The sequence below is a fragment of the Oratosquilla oratoria genome, chromosome 44, assembly GCF_046742065.1.
Source record: "Oratosquilla oratoria isolate Oo_2021 chromosome 44, ASM4674206v1, whole genome shotgun sequence".
Lineage (NCBI taxonomy): Eukaryota > Metazoa > Arthropoda > Malacostraca > Stomatopoda > Squillidae > Oratosquilla > Oratosquilla oratoria.
In genome coordinates, this window is record NC_134820.1 from 10,656,251 (window position 1) to 10,673,910 (window position 17,660).

The 17,660-nt window shown below is 34.8% G+C and overlaps 1 protein-coding gene across 8 annotated transcripts in view; it reads left to right on the plus strand.

Moving 5' to 3' along the window:
- LOC143022390 (intermembrane lipid transfer protein VPS13A-like) overlaps positions 1 to 17,660 on the plus strand; it is a 617,111-nt gene that overhangs the window by 321,816 nt on the left and 277,635 nt on the right. For all 8 annotated transcript variants that reach the window (XR_012966042.1, XM_076180547.1, XM_076180549.1 and 5 more), the window contains one exon: positions 1,562 to 1,738. Coding sequence is in view for 7 of the 8 variants with exons in the window: in XM_076180547.1 (XP_076036662.1) it covers positions 1,562 to 1,738 (177 nt within the window). In the remaining variant the exon portion in view is untranslated. The remainder of the gene's footprint in view (positions 1 to 1,561; positions 1,739 to 17,660) is intronic.

Here is a 17,660-nt window from a genome sequence, read left to right on the forward strand (position 1 = left end):
CCAAGCCATCCCAATAATCTTTCATCAGCCCCATCTGCCATCTCCTTTTCCACTCCCGCTCTCCTCCTCACCTTGTTTCTCATGAGGGAGACCTGTAAACTACTACAGTCCACTACAAATTAGTGTACATGTGTACCTTATTATAAGTTTTATTGACAATATTCAATATTCTTTCAGTGAATATTGTCAGTAAAGCTTATAATAAGGTACACATTTACCTAGTTGTATTTCGTTGTATTTTATGGGAAGGGGAGCTATGCTTGTGGTGTCCTGCCTTTGTATCTGACAGTGTCTAGTTTGCTCTTAAATTTGTGAATGGTTTTTGCACACACTATTTTTTCATCCAGTTTGTTCCAAGTGTCCACCACTCTGTGTGGAAAACTGTTCTTCTTCAGATCTCTTCTATAACTATGTTTTTTTAATTTCTTTCCATGTCCTCTTGTGTTTCTCTTGTCCCAATTTAACAAGTCCTCTCTATCAAGTATTTCTGTGCCCTTCATGATTCTATAGATGGTCAGTAAGTTGCCTCTCTCTCTTCTTTGCTCCAGAGTCGGTAACTCCAATTTAGCCAGTCTCTCCTCATATGACAAGTTTGAAAGAGCAGGAGCCATTTTTGTGGCTGCACTCTGGATTCTTTCAATTTTCTTTATATACTATACTACACTATAATTTGGAGTGGCACTGTAGTAGTTTACAGGTCATTGACCAATTTGTTGACTGACCTTGCTGAATTGTCTACACCAAACAGTGAAGCTAGCAGTGATTTTATAGGATTTTATATGTCTGATTTTTTTTTCATCTATTGTTATAGCACAACATTCATTATAGATTTTAGTGCAAAATAAATATTGTGAACAGTACTATAGCTTTTCATGACTCAACACTCCAGCAGCTTTTGTTGACTTGTGAGGTTGGATTATGGAATAATCAAGTGATATTTTTATTATAATTTTAAGGTAGCTGATTTTGTATTTGGCTCATAGGATGAACTCCTTTTCTGGGGTGTTAATTAGATGCTCCATTTGTCATTTTTTGTGAAATATACTGTATATTTCCAGATTTATTTTTCTTTAAAATGAATAATGAGAGTAATGTAGAATACAATGGTACATTGAAACTTAAAATTAATTCATTTCTGGAAACCACTGGTGTTCTAAAAATTGCGAGTTCCAAAATAATATTTCCTTTATTTGAAGTTGAACATTAATATATCATATATGGTACACAAATTGCTACTCTTCATATTTTTTATACTCTCTTTCCAAGAAGATGGTTAAAGTTGTCAGGATTACTCATTTTTCATTGAAGCAAATGTATAGAATTATGTTCAGCTTCTAAGAAGATTTTAATTTATGGGGGAAATTCTTTTTTATCTCTGGAGTGTTTGAGCTCTGAGGTACCACAGTATTCTATTGTTCTTATTTATTTGATCATCTGCACTGTAATCAATATCATTTGAATGCAAATAAACTGAAATTAGAAAATAAAGTTTATCAGAAAAGATTTATCTATTCTCACATGAAAGCAATGCAGTTGATATTTTGTCTTTTCTTTTGCCCAGATGAACTCCACTCCAAAAGAAATTGCCTATTTTTGCATATCATCTGCTGCTGCTCACTGGGAAATGGAGATGAGTGGTGTTTGGAAAACACACCCAAGCTTAGAATTAGCAGCATGGCTTGAAGATCAGTATCTAAATAATTCACAGCAGCGGGTTAACCTCAGAGGTTCTCTTAAGGTATGAATTCTGATATCTGCCTCATATTTTACTTTGAACAGGTATCTCCTACTTAGAATTACAGACCTTCTATGTAAGTATAATGTCCATATAGACGCAATAGGAAACAAAATTATCCCTACAGGCCACATTCCTAATACTCAGAAATAACAACAATCAACAAGATAAAACACAAAAAGCAAAGTACCTTTATTGAAAATAGGAGATAGCTTAGAAAAAAAAAAAAGATCAAGAAAGATCACATTACTTAGTGGAAATTATGCTAGGAACAGGAGATGAAAAAGGTTAAGGGAATTACCTCTGATTCTAGAGAATGACCTAGATTTAACAGAGATTGATAACATGTTTAGATGGTGTGTGTATAATGAAAATAAAATTCAAGTCACAAGCTATAGCAAATGAAGTCATTAGCAAGTCTTGGAAGTTAGCACAAGAGGAAAACTTAAATTACTCGAAATGGGAAATGGCTACAAAAGAACATCCTTAAACTATGCCTTGGGAAGTTTTTAGTTAGTTAGTAGTTAGTATAGGTTTATTCAACAATATTAAATACAATTAGACATACATATATACATTTTTTACAAAATTGGTAGTTGAAAAGGGAGAGCGAGAAGCAAAGCTTATGGGGAGTTGCTCTCCCTTAAGGAAAAAAATTATTTGTATTTATTTATTTTTGTTACATATCAGTATGGTACATACACATCTACACACATATATACACACATATATGCATACACATATATACACACACACAATGACATGCGTCACGACGTCCGCTAACTCCGACCTCACGTAGAAATCGGGGGCACGAGCGAGCATCGCAACTTGTGGGGGTCAGGTGAGAGGTGAGAGGTCAGGTCGATTGTTGACGGGACGATAATTGCTTAATGCGCAGATCTGGGTCACCGTGACCTGCTGGAATAGAAAAAAAAGAGCGGCAGACTTGGGCAGTACATGACAGTTTCTCCATGAATACAACCATGAAATGGACCTGAAGTGTTCAATATACTAATACTTATAGATTAAAGACTTTTTTAAGTTTATCCATTACAAAAACAAAAGAGGAGGAAGACATAGGAGTGTTGATAAAAGACAACCTGTCACCTGACAGACATATCAACAGAATTGTGGGAGAGATGTATGGACTGATGTAGAAGATTTAAATGGCATTTCATTATGGATGAAGAGATGGTGCAGAAACTCCTTGAAACCCTGATTTGTCCAAGACTGGAATATGGGTCAGTGGTATGGCCCCCACACAGTTAAGGATATAAGTAAGATCAAAGGAATACAAAGGGGGGTAACCAAGCTGGTCCCCAGCCTGGCAGATAAACCATATGAGGATAAGCTACCAGAAGAGGCTGGATGACCGCATTGTGAACAACTGCCCAGGATGTAACACTTCACCCCATACCATACAACACATAATGGAAGACTGCATTATACACAATCATGCACGCAAACAACTCAACATACACTCTATAAAGGATTTGTGGGAAAACCCAGTTTCGGCTGTAGCATTCCTTGGGGAGACAGGACTGCTCGGACAGACAGTCTAGGGAACGACAACAACAACAACAACCATATGTGAACAGCTGCCCGGGATGTAACACTCCCCATACCATACAACACATAATGGAAGACTGCATTATACACAATCATGTACGCAAACAACACAACATATGCTCTATAAAGGATTTGTGGGAAAACCCAGTTTCGGCTATGGCATTCCTTGGGGAGACGGGACTGCTCGGACAGACAGTCTAGGGAACGACAACAACAACAACAACAACAACCATATGAGGAAAGACTAAAAGCATAGGTCTGCCAATTTTGAAAAATCAAAGAGAAAGAGGTGATATGAATATAGTATTCAGGTCACTAAAGGTTATAGATTACATTGACAGAAAAGACCTCTTGATTAAAGATAGGGCTTCAAGAGGTCATGAAAACAAATTAAGGAAGACTACATATCTAAAGGGTGTGAAAAAAATTATTTTTCATATAGATCCATAAATATATAGCCCAATCTTGAATATTGCATTAATTAAAATCTAAATGTAATAGTTGGAAATCAAGGATATAGAAATAAGTTGGAACTGTACCTGAATTTGCTGCTAAATATGATATAATGGAGAGTAGAAGACAGGACCCAACAAGCATTATTCCTTTCCTGTATATTATAGTTAGATATAATTAGGTAATTACACACACACGAAGCGAAAGGAAGTGCTGTGTTGAACGCACCAATCTAGCAGTTTATCACCGAAAACGAAGGAAACCTATTGTTGTTATTGTACATGATGAGTAGACTATGGTACTCGGAAGTGACCGGTAAAGTATTCCAGTTCTTGAAGTGGGTCTAGTTTTGGCATAATGGAGAAAGAGAAAGAAGAAAGAATAACAAATGAACCAACAAAGAGAGGACTAGAGGTAAGTATAGTGGAAAGTCTGAGAGGTGTAATCCCCAAAAGACACTGTCTCATAGACACAAAGGAAAAATCAAAGGTGGGAATATAAAAGTTTTTCAGGGTTTCAAAGAAACCCAGGCAAAATAGGCAAAAGCTTAGACATAAATAGAGATATATATATAGTAATGCATTAAAGAATCGCGAAGTGATTTAATGAAAGAAATCATAGAATTGGATTATTGAGTGGTTCTTAGGGAATTGATTACGTTGTGAAAAAGTAATGAGCAAACGATCAAGGAATTAGGTGAAGCAAAGAGCAAAATTGAAATCCTAAAAAGAGAAAATGAAAAATGAGGACAAAAATAAAAATGAAGAATTGAAAAAGGTCAGTGACCAGAAAGGTGGAAGAGTCAATCAAAGAAATAGACCTCACTGAAATAAAAAAAATCAAAGGAAACAAGAACAGGAAAATAAAAAAATGTCCTTTAGTGAAATAGTACAAAAACAGATGGAGGAAAATACAAAAGAAACGGTCATAAAAGTGATTAAAGAAAAGGAAAATTGGGTGAGAGACACAGTTGACAAAGGTAAGTGCATTGTGGTCCATGGTATCCAGGAAAAACATGATATGTATAGATACTAGAGAGAAAAGGAGAAAGAAATAGCTAAGGAAATTTTGAAAGAAATACAGGATGAAGGACAAAATCTCGATAAAGAAATCGAAAAACAACATAGACCGCTGAAAATAAAACTAAGAAATCAAATGATAGCAGAGGAGATATTATCAAAAGCGGTTAAATTGGCAAACAGCGAGAAATTCAAACATACAGGTAGTCGTCAACTTACGACCTATGTGACTTACGACTGATCGACTTTGCGACCACGAGATAGTGCAATGATATTTAATAGAGTAATAGAATTGCAATGTTATGCCTGGCAGTGCAGTACAATTACTCCACATGCCGTGAGACGCGAGTACGATAGTTTTGGCAGGCTGCCGGCGGCGTCAGCATCCCAGCCAGCTAAATATTCTTTCATTTTGTTTGTTTCAAGTAAAATGTTTCCTAATTTTGCATTGCATTTTGTATTTTTATATGTTTTGCAATTGATAAAATGTAACAGTAAAACTTTTTTATGTCTAGGCTAGTCTGTTGTCGATAACAATATGTTCGGTACAGTACGTAAACGAAAAGAATGTGTTTTGAAATAAAAAAAATTCCTAATTTTGCCTTGCATTTTATATTTTCATATGTTTTGCAATTAATAAAATGTAACAGTAATACTTCTTTATGCCTAGTCTGTTGTCGATAATATGTTCGGTACAGCATTTTGTATTTTTATGTTTTGCAATTTATAAAATCTAACAGTAAACTTTGTTTATGCCTAGTCTGTTGTCGATAACAATATTTTCGGTACAGTACGTAAAAGAAAACAATGTTTTGAAATAATTTTTTTCCTAATTTTGCCTTGCAATGATTTTAATTTAAACAACAAAAAAGTATTTGTAGGTCAAAGATGACAGGACTTTATTCAGTATGCATAGGCCTAGGCTATGTTTCCTAACAAAAATTATAAAAAGGTTAATGAATATTAAACAACGTAGCTCAAAGATAATAAGATTTTCTTCAGTATGCATTCATTTCCTAAAGAAAGTCTGATGGTAAAATAATAAAAAGGTTAAAAAATACAGTATTAAATATCATAGGTCAAAGATGATATGATTTTATTCAGTATGCTTAGGCCTAGGCTACGTTTTCCAAAGAAAATCAGATAAAATTTGGTCACAAGTCGACGACTACTTGTATATGGATACAAAAGGAAATGAGTGATGAGGAAAAAGAGAAAGACAAAGCTCCCAGAACTGAAGCCAATTACAAATGAGAAAAGAACAGATTCGGAAAAAAAATAGTTTTTTTGGAGAGTGCTGGACGTGAGACTGAAAAAATGGTACATAAAAAAAATGGAAAATTAAACCAAAAAAAGGAAGGATAATATGAAATTAAAGGTGGCATAAACAAATATTGAAGGCATGATCTCTGGAATCAATGAACTAAATGACTATCTAGAAATTGAAAAACCTGACATTATGGGAATTGTGGAGACAAAACTGAAATATCAACAAGCATAGTGGGACAGGTCTATAAAACCACTGGGTGAAAAATAGAACAGAAAAGCAGGGAGGAGGTGTCATGATATTGACCAAAAAAGGTCTAAATGTGACAAAGATAAATAAAGGCCAAGGCAGTGTAGAATTAATTATGATCAAAATTGTAAACAAAAGGATGAAAGGCAGAAAATTTGTTGTAGTGTATGTACCACCAAAAACACAGGCTTGGTCGGATAGCGAACATTCTAAATTACTGGAAGACACAATGAATGTGCTAAATGAGTTACTAAAAGAGGATGGAAACATAGTAATCATGGGCGATTTTAATGCAAAGGATATAATCTGGGAAGAAATGATAGTAAAAGGGGGAGAAGATCATTGGAGCAACATCCTACTAGATATGACCATCGAATACACCCTAACTCAATGGGTTAAGGAAAATACTAGATATAGAAACAATGAGGAACCGTTGAAACTAGACTTAATATTAACTTCTGAACCAGATATTGTGAAGAAAATGTAGTACAAAACACCAGTTGGAAAGAGTGACCATATACTAATAGAGTTTGAATTAAAAGAACAGAACAATGTGGGTAGAAACAATAAGCATAGGAAAGGAAGATTGATGTACAACAAAACGGATTTTGAAAAACTAAGAAAAAATTTCCAAAACACTAACTGGGACAAATTTTCCAAGGAGGAAACAAAGATGGAAGACAAATGGAACATATTCAAAGAAAAGTACAAGAAAAGAATTGACAAAAATGTACCAAAAAAGAAACAAAAAGAGATTTATATAAAGTGTTGGTATAACAAAAGGTGCAACAAGGCTAGAGATGGAAGAAACAAAGCCTGGAAAAATGGAAAAAAGACAAAAAAAAATTTTCCAAAATGGCAAACATATATAAAACTTAGAAACGAATATGTGAATATAGGCAGGAAAGAAAAAAGAAATTATGAAAAAGATATTATAGACAAATGTAAGGATCAACCCAAACTCTTTTACAGATATATAAATGAAAAACTAAAGGATAAACACGAAATAGTGAAATTGTGTGAAGGAGATAAAGAACATATAGATGATTCAGAAATGGCAGAAGTCATGATCAGACATTTCAGGTCAGTTTTTACAATTGAGAGCTCACAATTTTGGGAAGATAGAAAACAAGAAAGATCACCCAAAATGAAAGAAATAAAGGTAACACAAAAAGAAATAAGAAAAATATAAAACCTAGATGTCAGGAAATCGCATGGACCAGATGGAATTGCAAATTGGATATTGAAAGAGTGTATAGACGAACTGACAGACAAACTATATAAGATAATTGACTTCTCATTCAAAGAAGGAAAGGTACTACAAGATTGGAAAGATGCAAACATTGTACCAATACACAAAGGAGGAAATAGGGAAGATCCTACAAATTTCAGACTGGTATCCCTTACAAGCACAGTAGCAAAAATATGTGAAAAAGTCATCAGAAATAAATGGACCAAACACTTGTGAGAAAATAAAGTAATAAACCCTAAACAATTTGGCTTTAGAAGTGGAAGATTGTGTACCACAAACCTAATTTGCTTTTACTCAAGATTAATTGAGATATTACAAGAAAGGCTGGGTAAATTGTGCCTTCTTGGATTTGCAGGCGTACGATAAGGTACCACATAAAAAGTTAATAAGAAAAATTGAAATAATAGGAGGAATACAAGGTGTCACATCCACCTCTAACCTAAAATAATCAGTTAGTAAATAAAGGACATAGGAGAACAATAATAACTCTCAGATATTACCTCATCCCTTAACCCCTTCCATACGGTGCCGCACACGTAGGCGTCATGGACTTAGATCTCGGTGGCAGCAGCCAATGCCAGCCGTACGACGTGTCGTAATAATACTCGCATCATAAAATATAGTCACCGCTTATATCGATCGTTCTCTCTTCACCCGTGAATTTTGATAACCATAGAAAATGCGATTACAAAAGAATTAGAAAGAATGTCATTATGGAGGGGCGACTACAATAAATATAATCAAGACGCCGATATGGCAGCCTCGCGAATACACTCGCTCCCCATGACGCCTACGTGTGCGGCACCGTATGGAAGGGGTTAAAGGTGGGTGACAAAATAGAAATAAATATTTTCAATATCATCTAAATCATATATCATCACTACTGAGGTTAAGTAAAAATATAGGTAATTATTTTCATATATTGAACCAAAAGTTATATTATATCCTCATTACATACTATCACAGTACTCATATATATTCTTATACATGTGTGGTTGAACATACGGTGAAGATTTATTACCATTACTTGCATCCAGTAGATCTATACTGAGGTTCTGATCTCCACAATATCATTATTATTGAATTACATTCAACACAAATGAATTCAATCATTATATTAGATACATATCTTAAAGGATTGTACTCTATATTAATCCCAATAGAGATCACCACCATGTATTTACCTAGTTGTATGTTACGGGAAGGGGAGCTATGCTCGTGGGGTCCCGTCTTCATATCTCATTTTATCTAAACTGTTTTTAAATTCATGTACTGTTTTTGCACACACCACTTTCTCATCTCACTTGTTCCAACTGTCTATTACTCTGTGAGGAAAGCTGTTCTTTTTCAGATCTCTTCTATAGCTGTCTTTCTTGATTTTCTTTCCATGCCCTCTTGTATTTCTGTCATCCCATTTGATCAGATTCTCTCTATCAGTAATTTCTATGCCTTTCATGATTCTGTAAATAGCTATCAAATCTCCTCTCTCTCTTCTTTGCTCTAGTGTCTGTAGTTCAAGTTTTGCTAGTCTCTCTTCATATGATAGTTTTGAGAGTGTTGGTGCCAATTTTGTAATTGCTCTTTGTATTCTTTCAAGTTTTTTTATACATTTTTTTGTACTTGGTGACCACATCGTTGCTGCATATTCCAATCTTGGTCTTATCAGAGTGGTTAGAATTTTCTTCACCATTTCTTCATCCAGGTATGTAAATGCCACTTTGATTGTTCTTATTGAATTATAAGTTTCTCCAAAAATCTTGTTTATATGTTTCTCAGGTGACATATTATTCATAACAATGACTCCCAAGTCCTTCTCATTTTCTACTTTTTTTTATTCCTTCTCCCAATTCATATGATCCTGTTATTCTTTTTTTGCTTTTTCCAAATTCCATTATACTACACTTTTTAGTGTTGAACTCCATCTCCCACTTCCTACTCCATTCCCATACTTTATTTAGATCACTCTGTAGCGACTCGCAATCTTCTTCCGTGTTCACTTTTTTTAATAGTTTTGCATCATCTGCAAAGAAGCTCATATAACTTTCAATTTCTTCATCCATATCATTAATATATATAGCAAACATTATTGGGGCCAGAACTGTTCCTTGTGGAACACCGCTTATTATGTCATCCCATTTTGAGTGTTTGTCTCTTATCACTACTCTCATTTTTCTTTCTTGCAAAAAGTCTTCCATCCATTTAAGCAGTTTGCCCTGTATTCCTCCTTCAGTTTCTAATTTCTTAAGCAACTTCTTATATGGTACTTTGTCAAAAGCTTTTTTTAGGTCTAGAAATGCACAATCAGTCCATCCATCTCTTTCTTGTATTATATCTATTAGCCTTGAATAGAAACATATTAAATTAGTGACGCATGATCGTCCTTGTCTGAATCCAAATTGCCTTGGATTTAGCACACTGTTTTTTTCTAAATATTTTACCCATTTACTTTTGATAATTCTTTCACAAATTTTTGCTATTGTACTTGTTAGAGAGACTGGTCTATAGTTGGTAGGGGTCTTCTTTATTTCCTCCTTTATATATAGGTACTATATTTGCTTTTTTCCAATCTTCTGGAACTTTTCCTTCTTTCAAGGAACTATTTATTATGCTATGTATTTTGTCTGCCAGTTCATTTCTGCATTCTTTCAAAATCCAGTTTCCTATTTCATCTGGTCCATGCGATTTACTAACATCAAGATTACTCAAGTGTTTCATTATTTCATTCTTTGTTACTTCTATTTCTTTCATGGGGGGACTTTCTCCTTCCATTTGATCTCTTCCGGTTGTATATTCTCCCTTGTAAACACTGATTTAAAATGCCTGTTCATAATTTCCACCATTTCTATTTCCTCTGTGTATTCAACTCCTCCTTGTCTTAATTTCTCCAAATCTTGTTTGTTTTTCAGTTTGTTGTTTACAAATCTGTAGAATAGTTTTGGTTGATCTTTACATTTTTCTATGACATCTTTTTCATATTTTCTCTTCTCCTCTCTGCACGCTTGTACATATTCATTTCTATAACAAGTATATATTTTCCATTTTTCAGGTCTTTTGTCTTTCTTCAATTTGGTCCAAGCTTTGTCTCTTTTGTCTTTAACTCCCTACAACTTTTGTTGTACAAACACTTTACATATTCTTTTTCTTGTTTTTGTCTTGGGACATACTTTTCCACTCCTTTTTTATAAATTTTTGTCAAAATATTCATTTCTCTTCTACTGTTGTATCTTCTTTGTGTATTCTTTTCCAGTTTTCCTTTTGAAAGAATTCTCTTATTTTATCAAAATTTGTTTTTTCATACATCAATCTTCCTTTTCTATATTGTTCATTTCTTTTCATGTATTTTTTTTCATTTAGTTCTAGTTCTATCAATATGTGGTCACTTTAACTTATTGGTGCCTGTTATTCTATCTTTTCCACTGTTTCAGGTTCTGATGTGATTATTAGATCTAGTCTCAATGGTTCTTCATTTCTATACCTAGTGTTCTCCTGAATCCATTGTATCATTGTGTGGTCAATAATCATCTCAAGTAGAACATTTCCCCATGAGTCTTCTCCACCCTTTATGGTCATCTCTTCCCAGCAGATTTCTTTGCAATTAAAGTCACCCATCATAACTATTCTTCCTCCATCTTCCATTATCTTGTTTAATGTTATTCTTGTGTCTTCTAACATACTTTTATGTTCACTCTCTTCCCACGAGGCTATTTTTGGGGGCACGTAGTTTATTACAAAATTTCTACTCTTCTTTTCTCTGTCTTCTACTTCTATCATAATCATCTCTACTGTATTCTTTCCATATGTGACACTCTTCACGTTTATATCCTTCTTAGTCAGAAACATAACTCCACCCCCTTGTTTTATCTCTCTGTTTCTAATCCAATAATTATATGCATTGTGTCCTATGCTGTTGGGTGGTAGTGGACCTTTTAATTTTGTCTCTCCAATTCCCATTATGTCCGGTTCTTTTTCCTTCAGATACTCATTCAGTTAATTCAGTCCTGTTATTAATCCATCTATATTTGTGTAGGACACTCTTAACTTTCTGTTATTTCCATTGTATTCTCTGTTTCTTTTTTGTTTTTGTTATGGTCCATTTCCTCAATTTCATATTCACTACTCTCCAGTAGAATTCTTCTTTTTCTGACTCAGTTCTGGTCTCGTTTTTTTTTCTTTAGCTTCTTTCCTTTTCATTTTTTCTTCCTCTCTTTCCTCTTTATTCATTTCTCTTTTTATCCATACCTTTTTATATTGTTCACTTGCTGCTAGCTTCCCTGTTTTTGCTAAGATATTCTCTGCTGTTGTTTGTGATCTGAATTTAATCTTAACCCCTACCATATGGTGCCGCACACGTAGGCGTCATGAGGAGCAAGTGGATTTGCGACGCTGCCATATCGGCGTCTTGATTATATTTATTGTAGTTGCCCCTGCGTTTTGACATTCTCCCTAATCTGCCCTTAATTACATTCTCTATGGTTTTCAAAATTCACGGATGAAAGAGAGAACGATCGATATAAGCGGTGACTATATTTTATGATGCGAGTGTTATTACGACACGTCGTATGGCTGGCATTGGCTGCTGCCCGCGAGATTTAAGTCCCAGAGTGAAGAGGTTAATTGGTCTGGTCTTATCTGTACTATATTTTCTGAGCCTAAACATCTCTTTGATTTGTTTTATTATTTCAGGTTCATCTTCCTGAACTAATTCTAGTAAACTGCTTACTTTTTCTTTTTCCTCACTGATTCTTGAAGTTCTATCTAGGTTATGTTTCTCTTCCATTCCCAATATAATTATACATTTCTTTTTATCTGCTAAGTCTCTTACTATATTCTCCTTCTGTCTCATGTGGTTGCCATGACATGACATGCGTATACATGAATATTAAACATGATCATTGAATATCTAATCAATCCCAAAGTATTATCAAAATAATAATGAACTTTCAATACCACACAAAATACAAGTCTACATACCTTAGATAGTCGTTGCTCTTTCCTTCTTTATATCAACCCCCTATTTATCTTAATGGTAAACATGCTAATTCGTGCATGTGTAAACTGAATCCCCTAGTAACACACATATGTGTTATTCCTTTGTCAGGAGGAAAAAGAATGCGTGAATCTGCTCTAATTGTATGGATATCAGCGGTTCCAACAACAGAATGGATTCCGTTGATATACATACGTTGTAAATATAAATCATACATTATTCATACATCACAAGAAATTAAAGCAAATACTTCTTTGAATTCTCATACACTAATTAGAATGCAATAATCTCAAATGTATAACATAAATGCAGGTATGTTCATCTTCAAAATACTTTTATTTCATCTGGCGAAATGCGCTTGCGTGAGATGAAGAAAATGGAAGACACAACACGGTAGAAAACACAATACACACAAGGGGTGACTATGCTATGGTAACAAGGGTAAGCTGGTAGAATGGATGAAGGACTTCTTAATTGGAAAAAAAAAATGAGAGTGGTACCTAGAGACAACAATTCGAACTGGGAAGATGTGAAAAGTGGCATCTCGCAAGGCTCTGTATTGGCTCCTTTAATGTTTGCCATATATATAAAAGATATGGATGAGGGAATAAATTGTTACATGAACTTCTTTGCTGACGATACCAAATTACTCAAGAGAGTAAAAACGGAAGAAGATTGTAGATTGCTACAAGAAGATTTAGACAAAATACGGGAATGGAGTCAGAAATGTGAGATGAGCTTCAACATCAAGAAATGTAGCATAATGAAACTTGGAAAAAGCAAAAATAGAGTATCGGGTCAATACAATATTGGAAACAAAGAAGTAAAAAAAGTCACTTCAGAAAGGGACCTGGGAGTAATCATCTCAAGCAACTTGACACCTGACAAACACATCAACAAATTATTTGGAGAGACTTTTAACTTACTAGGATCAATGAAAGTGGCCTTCGCCTAAATAGATGAGGAGATGGTTAAAAAAATAGTGGTTACACTGATAAGACCTAAACTAGAATATGCTGCAACATTGTGGGCACCCAGCACAAAGAAGAATATAAGAAAATTAGAAAGAATCCAAAGAACAGTGATAAAAATGGCACCTACACTGTCAAATCTGACATACGAACAAAGATTGGAGAAATTATATCTGTCAACACTGGAACAGAGAAGAGAAAGAGATGATTTATTTACCATTTACAGAATTATGAAAGGGATGGAAATCCTTGATAGAGATGACTTATTAAAGTGGGACAGAAGAGAAACAAGAGAACACGAAAAGAAACTAAAGGACACTTATAGAAGAGACCTGAAAAAAAAATAGCTTCCCACATAGAGTGATTGTCTGGAACAAACTGAATGGAGAAATAGTGAATGCCAAAACTATACACGATTTTAAGAATAAACTGGATGCGGAGAGATACGAAAACGGGTCACTACGAGCATAGCTCTCGTCCCGTAAAATACAACTAGGTAAATACACAGGCTGGAGACCAGTTTGGTTGCTGCCCTTTGTATTGAGAGAATACAAAGGGTAGCAACCAAACTGGTCCCCAGCCTGGCAGATAAACTATGAGTAAAGACTAAATGTACTGGGTCTGCCAACTTTGAAAGATCGAAAAGAAAGAGGTGACATGATTACATGTTCAGGTCACTAAAGGGAATAGATTGCACTGATATAAGAGGCCTGATTAAAGTGGGAGGGCTCTAAGAGGTCATGGAAGTAAATTAAGAAAGACCACATGTTGAAAGGATGTAAAGAAATACAGTTTTCCACATAGATATATAGATATGTGGAATAGCTTAAGTGTTATAGCCCAGGCTCAAACAATGCATGAGTTCAAATCTTTGATAATTGGAAATGAAAGATATAAATTACAAAACAGACATTACTAGACAACTCAAGCAACCCCAATTGGGAACGTGCAACCCTAGAAGTAAAACCATCAGAGAAAATACAAAAAACACAAGTTATACTAGATCACATCTAATCAGGTCACCACCTAAAACTTAGACAATACTAATGCAAAACAAGCCTGATTTCAGACACCAGATGCCTACACAATATAGAAAATATAGAACACATATCAATAACACAGTCAAGAGGATAATATTTCTTTTCTTGGTGATCCATGGGCAAAATTTAGGGTTACTGCTGAGTAACTTCATGTTGCAAGTCTCCTGCAAAAGAGACCTGGAGTGACAGATTGATTAATGAATTTATATAAAGTTAATAATATAATGTAAACCCTTGGCTTTTATCAATGTAATACCATGAGATATTTTTTTGGCTGTATAAAAGCTTTTGCATGTATATAATTTTTTGTTACCTGTGTTCCCATCAAGATTTCCTTGTGTAGATGGGATTTATTGCACATTAACAGATTTCTGCTTTATGTATTTTACTTTTTAAGCAAATCCATCTTAAGTATTAATTCATTTCTCATTGTATGAGGTAACAGTACAAATTACCCATTTCAAGTGCCTGAATCCAGATTTTCATGCATGTAAACATTATTTTCTGTTACAGAACAAAAAAGTTGAAATTGGTTCTCAGATAATGTAGATACTACTTTTGTTAATTACTTTACTCCTTTCTTTTCTGCTACCCTCCTTAAATTCTCCTTTAGCACCTCTGTGACTCCACCTTATTGGTGCAATATTGTCCCCAAGGATGGAAGCACTGGTTATTGGTGTCAAAATGTATTAGAGTTAATTTACTTAAGGCTGAACACTCAATATTTTCCACTAAAGTTGCACTCACACAATGGATGTTGAACTCCTGAATCACAACAAATATTACCTGAACATGTACTCTATTTTCCATATATTTACATAATTGTAATTACCCAGTTGTAATATACTGGAGACCAGGTACCAACCCCTTGGGGCCACACCTCTACAGGTAGGTAGGGGATATTGAGAATTTATTTTACCTGGCAGGTGGTAATATGCTATTTCATTGACACACCCCTAACAACACAACAAAATATCTTCACTTTGGAGTTATAAACCCAACACTTAGTCTCCCATTGTTAGGCATCATAGTGGAGGTATGGGAAGGTGATATATATATATTTATATACATGTATATATACAAATATATATATATATATATATATGTATATATATATATATATATATATATATATATATATATATATTATATATATATATATATATGTATATATATATATATTTATATATATATATATATATATATGTATATACATACAACCACTCCTCGTTTAACGACGACAATTGGGACCAGCGCGCCGTCGTTAACCGAATTGGTCGTTAAGCGAAAGTGTATACATATACGTACATGTACTGTATGTACAATGTCCAGCAATACATGTATCTTTATTTTTGTGTATTTTCCCTATTTTATACAGTACATTAAAGCTTTATTTACGGTGGTTAGGTTACTGAAATTACCGTATATGACCAAATCCGCGTATGCTGACATTCCATATTGAATACCGTGGTATTTTTTTAGTTTCGACCATGGGCGCAATATAGCAATAGAAAATTAATTATTAATTTTGTAAATTAAAATGTATCAACGTAATATGCAATTTTGTGGGTGGAAATGAAAGTAAAAAATACCATGCTACAAGAAAATATGCTAATGAACGAAGTCGGTTGCATAGGATTGGGACGCCATCTTGTCGTCTGCCAACGTCTCTCACGATGACAACAACGAGGACGAGCCGGATGACATTTGATTTGCAGGTAATGATTTATCAAACACAGGTCAGGTTAGTTTAGTTTAGGTTAGACGAATTCATCATCCTTTTATTTCTTCGACATCGGCATCTATCATAACAAACATGGTGTACCATTCGTCCGACATGACTTCGTTACTTATGAAATTTGTTTTAGCACCTTTTTTTTTATTTCTGCTTACAAAATTGCATATTACTTTGATACATTATAATTTACAAAATTAATAATTAATTTTCTATTGCTATATTGCGCCCATGGTCGAAATTAAAAATTTACCACTACCGGTATATACTGTACCCCAGGTAGTTTTTGCAGCTTGCAGGATGGTAATGTAGACCTAAGCTTCAGAACACTTTACCTCACAGCTAATATCCACCGTACAAGTTCAATTATAACATCATACAAATTTGCCTCAGCCAACTTAATTATCATACACGACGTCGTAACTTCGGGAGACTTCCGTTAAACGTCTGTCATAAAGCCCGTCATAACTCCGCGTCGTCGCTAACCGAGTAGATCGTTAAACAAGGAGTACCTGTATATATATATATGTACAGTCAACTTCCCGTTTACACGAGGGTTACGTTCCTGGAGATGTCGTGTTAATGGAAATCGTGTTAACGGAACATAATTTCTCCATGAGATATAATGGTAATGTGGGGGTTACATTCCTGGACAATGGGAAAGTCCATCTATTTTGGGAGTTTATTACTAAAAATCCTAAACAAACACACTATTAATAAATTTGAAGGTTACAGAAACAATAAAAACACACATTCTTACTATATTGGTATTTATTGTGCAGTAAAATAACATTTTTTATGTATGTAAACATTATGACGCATCACTACCATTACTGTTGCTTGCCGTGCTCCCATCCCCAACCTCACTCCCCTCTCCTTCCTCACCCCGCTCTGCCTCCTCACTCTGCTCTCCCTCCTCGCCTCGCCCTGCCTCCTCAGCTCCCTCTCCCTCCTCGCCTCACCCTGCCTCCTCTTCCTTGACTGTCTTTTTTTTTTTTAATAAATGGCGGAGTTTCTTCTGCGTCATCTTTTTCTTCTTTTGATCTAACATCACTTTGTAACAGTTCAGCTCCGACATAACTTTTCTGGCCACCGTTGCACTTCTGTTAATATTCGGATCTTTGGCTTCCAAGATACCCAGTCCTTCTCATATAAACGAGTGCTTTTTCGAGATCACTTTTGGTCAAGACTCTCTCAGGCTCTGGGGTTTCTGATATAGGCCGAGATGCAGCTGCCTCCAACTCTGCATTCTGTATCATCTCCACCTCTAACAGTTCTTTGTTAGTCAGCTCCACTGTGTGCGATTCTAGCAGTTCATCAATGTCCTTCTGCTCAAGTTGGTCAAACCAGGCTTCCCTGGCCTTGTGAAGAGTTTCCTTGTTA